The sequence below is a fragment of the Lolium perenne genome, chromosome 2, assembly GCF_019359855.2.
Source record: "Lolium perenne isolate Kyuss_39 chromosome 2, Kyuss_2.0, whole genome shotgun sequence".
Lineage (NCBI taxonomy): Eukaryota > Viridiplantae > Streptophyta > Magnoliopsida > Poales > Poaceae > Lolium > Lolium perenne.
Window position 1 is genome coordinate 164,336,085 of NC_067245.2, and position 9,991 is coordinate 164,346,075.

The following is a 9,991-nucleotide window of genomic DNA, read 5'->3' on the forward strand; positions in this document are numbered from 1 at the left end:
ACTTAGTTCACGAGTGTCTAGTGACCTTGCGACATCTTATAAAAGGGAACAGAGGGAGTATACGATACTCCCTCCATGCCCTATGATACTCCCTCCATTCCATATTAGTTGTCGTTGATTTGGATGTCTCTAGACCCACTTTATGTATAGATATGTGGGAATCTAGGAGGGGGGGGGGGGGGGGGTACTTCTTTAGTATTTCTTTGTCGTACATTTTATAAAAAAATATCATTTGACCTGGGGCCTCTTTGGTCCACATGATCCTAAAACTACAAAAATAGGAAATTGCAGACAATTGAATGTCATGGCAATACGAAAGCCTACAATAAGTAAAGCCATAGAGATATGGAATAGATATGGCTAGATTGCATCACACGGAAAAGCACAAGTATTTTCCTTGGAGATTAGGTATTTGACATAGTTGTGATAAAAGAAATCTACGAAGTTAGACTCAAAAGTGGCTCAACCACACAAACCAATATAGAAAATCGAAAAAATATATCATATGAATCAGTGAGACATCAAACATGTCAAAAAGAGTAAATATTATTGTGTTCGTTTTGTTTATTCTATTCTCATGCGTTAAGAATCTTGCGGATCAAAGAAGCGTTTACATTTAGAGAGAAGCTTGTCTATTATATGGAAATTCATAATTGCTCAAGGGAGCTCTTTTAGTTTTTTTTTTTACAGAAGATATAGTACATCTTTATGCATTTGTCGATTTTAATTTTGTAACTTTGAACTTGCAAATATGCAAATATCTTTTCATTTACTCTTTTCAATATCCAAAGGTTCTCCTTTTGTACAAGCAATTATACCAGGCCAAAAGGGGAACCCTTCTCTGCCATAAACCCCACTGCACGGAGGGGAGCGTCTCCTCCCTCCTCACCCAACTCCCCTCGACTGTCGACTCCTCTTCACGGTTGGGGTTTAACTCCCCCACTAAATTCGTGACCTCCGATTCCATTCCCCTCCGATTCCATTCCCCCGGCACCTCGACTGCAAAATCCCCGCCGTCTCCTACCGTCGCCGATCAATCGGCCCTACCGCGACGCCGATTGGTACTAATTCGCGGCGGCGAGGCGGCGCGTGTGGGTAGAAGCGGAGCCGCAATGCCGACGGCGACGCCGGCGCCGACGCCCAAGGCGGTGATCCACCAGCGGTACGGCGCCAAGGCCGTCTACAGGGCGGAGGAGGTGCGGGAGCCCGTCCACGGCGCCTGCCCCGGCCTCGCGCTGCCGCAGACCACCAGGTGCGTCTACCGCGGACACCTCGACCTCGCCGGGGTGCTCAGCGTCGCCACCCCGGGGACCTTCCTCAGGAAGAAGGACGCCGAGCAGGCCGCCGCGCAGATGGCCATCGACAAGGTATTTCCTAACTACGGCTTTGGGCTCGTCGCGGCGTGCGTGCGATTCTGGTTGATGTTACCTATGTTTACCGGTTTAGGTTTCCAAAAATTAGTTAACCCCTGCCGCAGATTCATGGTGTTTCGGGTTTACAAGCGTGTGTAACATCATTATTATTAGGCGGTGATTCCAGACAGTAAAATTCGTAGTCTAATCTCAAAAGGGGAACAAGGGCTAGTTGCAGTTCTCTAGATTCAGTTGCTTCTTAGACTTAGAGGCATGAAGTGCCCCCATTTTGTTTGGGCAGCAACGGTATCTTGCATTGCAGAACCGAAAATCCGGGTTATGAATTCAGCAACTCACCTTGGGGAATTACCTAGTTCCTTTGTGTAGATAGGTTAGCTGGCTATTTGGCATTTTTATACCATTGTTTCATGATGGGATATGCCTGCTATTTACCAGTGCTGATCACCACTTGTTTTTGTATTGTAGCTTGGTATACAGGCCACAGCGAATATTCCCAGTACACCTCAAGAAGCTTGGGAGGAACTTACTGGTCGTATATCCTACTTCTGTGCAGATGAGGTTTGTGGTCTTGCCTGATCTTGGTATTTTTCTCGCCAAGGTTCAGGAACGCTGCTGCTCTGTCAATTAACTGTTGAATTTTGGGATCCTACAGTTTGATGTCTGGGTTGGCTCTGTTGTTGTAGTGCATAATTAATAACTATTGCTGTTCTGTTTGTGTGAGTCAAAAATAAGGGCCTTTATTGAAAGAATATCTAATTTATGGTTATCTGCCAACACACTGTCAAAATTTTCCCTTTGGCACTTTCATGTTCGTCTTTCGCAGTCTCCACCTACTCTGCAACAGTTCCCTGTCATGTTCTAGCAGATATTTTCATATGGTTATCTAGATATAGGTCTCAAATCTGATCACCCCTACAAATTTTAGATGTTATCTGAAGTAGGTGTTTATTTATCCGTCATATCTTTCGTTTCAATTATTCAATTTGCTTTTGTTCCAGTCTACCTATTCTAACATGGCCATACTTCTACAATTCATTTCAGAACTTCCCCACATCATCTCATCCTCTTGTTGGACACTTGTGTGTGGCACTCAGAAGAAACGGGGACCTCCTTGGAAGAATACCTATTTCAGCTATTGTTACGTGCGATGTGAAGGTCCATACATTGTGTAAAATTATTGACCCTAAGGCAGAATTTGATCCTCTCTTGGTTTTGTCAATGATCTATAATGCTGCCAAACAATCTCCTGGTGTGTCTGTTAGTAACAGTAACTTCTGGGTTGAGAGTCAAAGGCCTTATTCCCCTGAGGCTGTTGATCAGGCTCTTCAGCGCTGGTCTGGTATTTCAGATCCCATTGGAGTAGAAGCGGTTCTTGTTCCTTGTGTGATGGAGGATGAACCTAAGGTGGTAAGCCTTAATGTGTCGGAGAATGAACATTATATGGTTGATATAGCATCAAAGCTCTCTGCCACTGATTCCTCCCATGTCCTCGTCTCAAGGTCAGTAATAGGCATTGATTGCTGAAGCCTTGGCTTCTTAGCCTTTACAATAATTTGGTTGTGCTGACAATTTAAAGCATTTGTCTTACTGCAGAACAGTTGGCAAAACGTCCTCTGAGATAAGGTTTTATTTCCCAGCTCCAGATGTACAGTTCATTTCTGATTTATCAAGCAATGTGGTTGGTTGTCGTGGAGATGGTAATATGAATTGTGTAATAAATAAGCGGGCTTCCTACATTTCTGGTCAAACTATTTATGGGGATGCAATATTGGCAAATGTTGGATACACAAGGAGAGATACAGAACTTCAAACTGAAAATGTCACTCTATGCACCTATTACAGGTACCAGCTTGTTCACTGTTTCACTGATGCTGATGTGTTTGCAGCAAGAATGTACTCTTGAATCAGTGATACAACAACTAAAAGTCTATAGGGAATTATCATCTAGCTGTAGATACATTTGCTCTGCTTGTCTCTGTTGTGATACTTATCGTCATTTTTTGGGACTGTTTTTCTCTGTTGTTTGATAGGGACTAATCTTTGTCACCTTAGTTTTTATTTGATTTCTATAACATTATTTTGGATCCTCAGGATTCTTCTGGGCAAATTGCCTGATGGAATTTATAAGATCTCCAAGGACTCAATCCTTGTGGCGGAGCTTCCATGCGTTTATTCTCGTACTAGTTGGAAAGGCCCCTCTCCAAGAGATCTCATCTGTTCATTCTGTCGCCTCCAGAGGCTATCAGAGCCACATTTCACTGTCAATAGGGTAAGTGCATCCTGTAATGCCCTAGGATCAGCTGTGTGCTCTGAAGAGACAGGGTCGCCAAAAACTGCTGCAAAGAATCAGTGTGCAAATGATGGCAGGATTGACAAGGAAAACCCAGATGTGTTCAAATGCTATGTCAAAATATATTCGAAGAAGCGTGAACTTTTACTAGAGTATTCTACAGATGATAAGTGGAGCAAGGAATCTGATGCTCTTCAGAATTCTGCATTGAAGGTCTTGATTTGGTTCAATCGTTATTTCAAGCAACTGAGCATGCATGTGGAGAAGCTATATCTTCCTGAGAGCACTGATGGCTTCACAGTGTATCCAAATATTTTTCTGCAAGAATTTGCAATGTGCTTATCTGTCTATGGCAAGACCAGTGGTGGTGACTCAAGAACGTGCAACACAGCTGGACTGTTTTATATGGATACATCACATCAGCAGCTTGAAAACAGTGCATTTTTAACAGACATTGATGGCCAAGATTCTGGTGTTTTCCCATCCCATGGATCGTTAACTTGCATAAGCTATACTGTCAACTTGTTTACAAAGGATAAAAGAAAGAAATATCTCCTAGAAGTCAATAATGAGTTTGAATTTGAGATAGGGGCTGGAGCTGTTAGGAATCAGCTTGAATCATGTGTAACTCAGCTATCAGTTGATCAAAGTGCATGCTTTGTGGATGAACTGTCTGATAGGGATTTGATCCTGGCTGCAGCCAGTGAGCTGTCACCTGACCTTTCCAAGATATCTAGAGGTGAGCTACTAATATCAATAGCTCAGTCTGATAGTTTTCTATAATTTTTCAATCGGGCTTTAACATCATCCCCATATTTTATACATTCTTGCAGACAGCTGCATCTTGGAGTTCTCTGTAAAGGTTTTGCAAGTAACTGAACCTTTGGAAGATAGAATGGAGAAGGCCTTGTTCAATCCTCCTTTATCTAAACAAAGGGTTGAATTTGCTGTTCGGCATATCAACCAGCTGCATGCTACAACACTGGTGCATTTTCTTCTCATTCCTGTTTCCTATTTGTATAATGTATTGGTTCTCACTGTCAAAGCTGTATTTTTCAGGTTGATTTTGGCTGTGGATCTGGTAGTCTTCTTGACTCACTGTTAGAGCATCCAACAACCCTTGAAAAGATTGTTGGTGTTGATATTTCTCGGAAAGGTCTTACAAGAGCGGCAAAGGTACATAACATAGTCTAATATTTGCTCACCATCAGTATATCCTTTGAACCATTTTTCTTTTCTAATTATCGATATATGGATGTGTTTCACCTCTGTCCGAATTTGCAGAGCCTTCATCAGAAGCTTAGCAAGAAATCCTTGATGCAGACTAGTGTTCCAACCGCTGTGCTTTATCATGGATCAGTAACAGATTTTGATTCTCGCATATATGGGTTTGACATTGGCACCTGTCTTGAGGTAGCTGAGTACTCCTTTTGAACTGTTTGTTATCTCTGCATTTGGTTTTATTGCAAAAAGATGTGACACTTGGTTTTGTTCTAGTGTTATTCTAGGTATGATTTGTTAGTTCCTGATGTGGATTTGGTCTAGAATTACTATAGGACTCACTGTGTGAGTTAGTTCCTGATGTGTAAGATAACTTACCTGGAGGATGCACATTCTTAAGTAATAACCTATGTTACAAAAATGTCTTGGCACGATTGTGATTCAAGCTGTGTGAATTTGGTAGCTCTGTATGGTGGTCCATTGAAATGCTCAGATGGTTTCCTTTTGTACTTTTCTGGGGTGTTGGTTTTGTTTAGGAACTTTTTTACACTGACATATGTAAACTGCAGGTGATTGAGCACGTAGAGGAGGATGAAGCAAGTTTGTTCGGCAGCGTCGTCTTGAGCTCATTCTGTCCGGCGGTGCTCATTGTTTCCACACCCAACTACGAATACAACCCTATCCTCCAGAGGTCAGCTATGCCCAACAAGGAAGAGGAGCCAGAAGAAAACGCGGGACCTTGCAAGTTCCGCAACCATGACCACAAGTTTGAGTGGACAAGGGCCCAGTTCCAGCACTGGGCTACTGGCCTCGCAGTGAGCCACAGCTACAGCGTGGAGTTCAGTGGCGTCGGTGGTTCAGGTGAGGAACCCGGCTACGCTTCCCAGATTGCTGTCTTCAGAAGAATGGCACGAGATCAAGATGGATCATCCCAGAAAGAGGATGAACCGGTTCAACCATATGAGGTTCTCTGGGAATGGGCTAACGTGTCGATACCGTCTAACTGAGTTTTGGTGTAGGAAATACACCTGACTCCTCACCGTGTTCCCTAGATGAGACTGGTTATTGCTAACTTGTCAGCCTGACACTGCACGCAGGTTGTGTCGTTGGGTATTTAGCGTGTCAATGAACAATCCCCGGTTGTGTTGAACCAAATAGTTGTGGTAACTCCGAACTGATCCATTGCGATGGTTTTAATCTGTGTAAAATCTGAATATCGCGTCGCGAGCAAAGTGACTTGTCTGTGGCAGCGTGCTTTTTCATGAACATGGCCATGGTGGCTCTTTACACAAGACGACCAGATGTTTGTATGTTAACAAATTACGATTATCGCGAACAAAAAAGTAGCAGGCCAAAGACATCGCTCCAGTGTGCTGCCTCTTCTGGCTATCTTGGCATCCAAATAAATCGAGGATTAGTTTGGGCAAAAATAAGAACCATGTGCAAAATAGAGGATTGGTTTGAAATACTGTAAAAAAATGTCTCATTTGCGTTCGACGAGTAAATTTCAATTGAGGTTTTTTTAGATTCGCAATGATTTCCGAAATCATTGAATAGAAGAAGGGAGACCACACACATTTGTACTTTTTTTTTTGAGAAACTCTGACCCCCTTTATTCATTCCTAATGTTTACAGGAAATGAAAGAAACGGAGGTATAACTCCCAACCAAACATGGCGACCCGCTGCAAGCGACGTTGCCGAGCGCGCTAGACTATGAGCTTCGCCATTCGACCGCCGGCTCTCATGGCGGAAACAGAAACCTCCCCGCTGTTCAGCCGTCGTCTTGATCTCCTTGAGCACATGACTAAAGAGCCCCAGGTTATTGCTCTTCAGGCCTTGAATCACTTCCATGCAGTCCGAAGCCACCATGACCCCTTCCACTCCCAGGTCCGCCGTGAGCGCCAAAGCCTCGCGACAAGCCATAGCTTGTAGGCAGCCAGGATGTGTAATCCCCTCAAAACCAAAAACCACCGCTGAGGCACCGAGATAAACACCCGCATGGGAGCGGCAGACAGCCGCCACAACTCCTCTATTTGATATCTTTGCAACAGCGCCGTCCGTATTCACCTTGCTCTGGTTCAGCGGAGGAGGGATCCATCTTGGTGCCACCGGAGGGTGCACCTTCGCTGCAACCGTAGCTCTCGGCTTCTCCGACAAGGATAGGTCATGCAAGAAACTCTCAATGAACTGATGCGTTGCCTGCGGACTTTGATAGATGTCTTCATGAATTGCTTTTCTCCTTGCGTGCCAAATAGCCCAAAGGGTAACAACCAACCGAGTAAAGTCATCATGCTCCATCGTCCGCATCATCGAGAAAAGCCACTGCCGGGCAGCAGGCTCCGTCGAGATGCATATGTGTTCCACGATTGTTGGGTTGGACAGCGCCCACACACATCGCGACATAACACACTACACCAGGGAGTGACGCCATGAATCTTCTTGTCAACATACCGAGCATGCCGCCGACGTCGCCATGTGCCTGTGGTGACGGACGTCGCCTGTTGGAAGCGAGCAAAGCGCCAGCCTCCACAGAAAAACTCGAACCTTTGAAGCGAATGGTTTCTACCAGAACCTCTACACGTCTGAGGGTGTCTCGAACATGGAGGAGGTCCTATCTTCAGTACCGAGGAGGGTGGACAGGGCGATGAACAGCAAACTCGACGCCCCATTCACATGTGAGGAGGTAAAAACGGCGCTTTTTGAGATGTACCCAACTAAGGCGCCGGGTCCAGATGGTTTCCCAACACACTTCTTTCAACGCCATTGGAGTGTGTGTGGGGAGGAGGTGACAGGGGCTGTCCTTCGAGTTCTTGCTGGCCAGGATAGCCCTGAATGTGTTAACAAGACTTTTATTGTGCTCATCCCAAAGGTAGCTGTAATGTCCCAGGTTTAGAGACGATCGAGGGGTAGATTTTAGAAAGGGATGTGCACTGCATTGTAAATTACGGGGAAATTTCGCGCTTTTAAAACAAAACTGCATCGAAGGGGGACAGGTTTCTCTCTCGACATCCAACAGGGTTAGGGTTTCGAGAGTGCGATGAACTTGTTCCTACTTGTCTAAATTAGGGTTTTGAGAAGAGAGAAGTGAAATTGCATGGAAATCATAAGTTGCATGATTGAATTATAAGTTAAGTTGTTAGGATGAATTCAAACCAAATTTGAATTTGAATTTCAAATTCAAACATCAAATGATTATCACATTATTCAAACTTGAGAGAATTTAACAAACAAATATCATTAATCAAGAATATAAATAATACAACAATTTCATAAAGCTCAATAGAGAGAAACTTGAGCTTTATTGATAATCACACACATAATACATTGTCTTTACAATATTCAGAATTGAATTATTGAATTACAACACATTACAAGAATTGAAGAAATAGAAAATGTAAAAGGAAAATTACAAGTTATTTAAATGACCTAAACTACATTGTGATCATCATGAATTCTATGATCAAGATGATCTTGAGTTCATCTTGAGCATCTTCTTGATCCCTGCACACACACACAACAAATAGAACATTAAGCCAAGTGGCAAAGCCACTTGGCAGGTTAGAAGAAAACTGGAATAGGGTGGATATGATCAAGCTGCCGAGCTGATCCAACCCACCAGCCCAAGTCCCAAGTCACACACACACATGCAGCACACAAGGCCTGCTGCATGTGTGCGTGCAACACACACAACCAGTGAGTCACCAGGGTGAAATGGGGTGCTGTCGACCAGGGAAGCCATGGCTGGCCATATAAAAGCTTTTCACAGCCAAAACCCTGCACTGGTAAGCCACCAAGAACAGCCAAAAACACAAGAACAGCTTGAACAGCTACTGCTGTTCAACACATTTTCACCACCACAGCAAATAACCAAGAAGCATCAAGCCACAGGGAGGAGCAGGGCAAGCCAAACAAACCACCAGAAGCAAAAACCTCTACACCAACATCAAATTCTAGGAGCTGGAGTGAGGTATACAAATCATCATGAACAAACCAGATGGTTTTGTTCATATATAAGCATTTGCACCAATCACACACAAGCAAAAGGGTGTGATACCCAATTTGTGTCATCATCTGGCTACTAAGCCATATGGTGCAAGCAAAGGTAACAAGGCCACTAGTAAATCATCTAATGGGAACAACAGCTATGAAAATCAATGCATAACTGAAGAAATCCAGCCAGAGATGAAAATACAGTTAGCCTAGTTACACACTTAGCACCTATAACTAGTTAGGCCATCAGACATAGACAAAACATTGTCTATTTGATTTCAACATCAAGAGCTACTGGCAATCCAATAAATGGATCACCCAGAAAGCATTGAGTGAGCCACAGTAAGCCAACAAGAGGGGAGCTACCCTAGGGCAGCATATGATTACTGCCAGGGTCACCTCAACCTCTAAAATAGCCAAACCACCAAGCCAAGCACAAATATCATCACCCAGATTGGGTTCAAAGTGGAGCTAGGGTCCCCAACTAATGTTGGCATCCCTCTAGCTCAATCAAACTAATTATAAGAGTCATCACTGCAAGCAGTTCATCTCATTTATCCAATAAACAAGGACAAGCTATACAGATAAATGAAAGTCATAGATCACTAGTAACTGGAACACTTACACATGATCCAATTGATCACTGCAAGCAATAGCAATTGCTTGAACCAACCACAGCACACACCAGCACAAGGCATGGTGATGCACAGTCACCAGAATAAGCCCAAACAGGCATAGGCAGTAAATAAAGCAAGCATTGATCAAGCAGCTGATGATCACTGGATCACCAGAGCTTGCTAAAGCATGCTAGAACTCAATTCTAGCACCACATTGACCATATAAAATTAAACAGACACAGTACATAAGGAATTGCATCACAGTTAAGCAAATGAGCTAAACATAATTATATCCAAACAGCACACCATCACTGGATGATGTTGCTTAGCCAACAAACAGAATCTATTGAGCATTTCCAGGTATTAGAGCACAAGGGATAGCACACCAGGAGCACTGGCTCTTGCAAAATGGCAAGAATTACACACAGTAATTAAGCCAAAGCAAGGAATTGAATACACTTGAGGATCTACCAGTAGTAGCATCAAGAACAGAGTCACA

General features: G+C 43.6%; 2 protein-coding genes across 2 annotated transcripts; one reads left to right on the forward strand and one right to left on the reverse strand.

The window, feature by feature from the left end:
- Nucleotides 1-1,060: 1,060 nt before the first annotated feature.
- On the forward strand, nucleotides 1,061-6,116 carry LOC127333868 (small RNA 2'-O-methyltransferase). The gene is made up of 9 exons (XM_051360306.2): nucleotides 1,061-1,367; nucleotides 1,839-1,931; nucleotides 2,415-2,872; nucleotides 2,967-3,215; nucleotides 3,465-4,402; nucleotides 4,497-4,648; nucleotides 4,723-4,839; nucleotides 4,948-5,076; nucleotides 5,454-6,116. Exons 1-9 carry the CDS (start codon nucleotides 1,113-1,115, stop codon nucleotides 5,889-5,891), a joined length of 2,829 nt encoding a protein of 942 aa, XP_051216266.1. The 5' UTR covers nucleotides 1,061-1,112; the 3' UTR covers nucleotides 5,892-6,116.
- Nucleotides 6,117-6,496: 380 nt separating this feature from the next.
- LOC139835649 (uncharacterized) lies at nucleotides 6,497-7,183 on the reverse strand. Its single transcript, XM_071825506.1, has one exon. It carries the CDS (start codon nucleotides 7,181-7,183, stop codon nucleotides 6,497-6,499), a length of 687 nt encoding a protein of 228 aa, XP_071681607.1.
- Between the last annotated feature and the right edge of the window lie 2,808 nt (nucleotides 7,184-9,991).

Coding starts and splice junctions, on each gene's coding strand:
- LOC127333868 (XM_051360306.2), top strand. CDS start 1,113: ATGCCGACGGCGACGCCGGCGCCGACGCCCAAGGCGGTGATCCACCAG. Junction 1,368..1,838: donor CGCAGATGGCCATCGACAAG/GTATTTCCTAAC, acceptor TTTGTATTGTAG/CTTGGTATACAGGCCACAGC. Junction 4,840..4,947: donor GTCTTACAAGAGCGGCAAAG/GTACATAACATA, acceptor CCGAATTTGCAG/AGCCTTCATCAGAAGCTTAG.
- LOC139835649 (XM_071825506.1), bottom strand. CDS start 7,183: ATGGAGCATGATGACTTTACTCGGTTGGTTGTTACCCTTTGGGCTATT.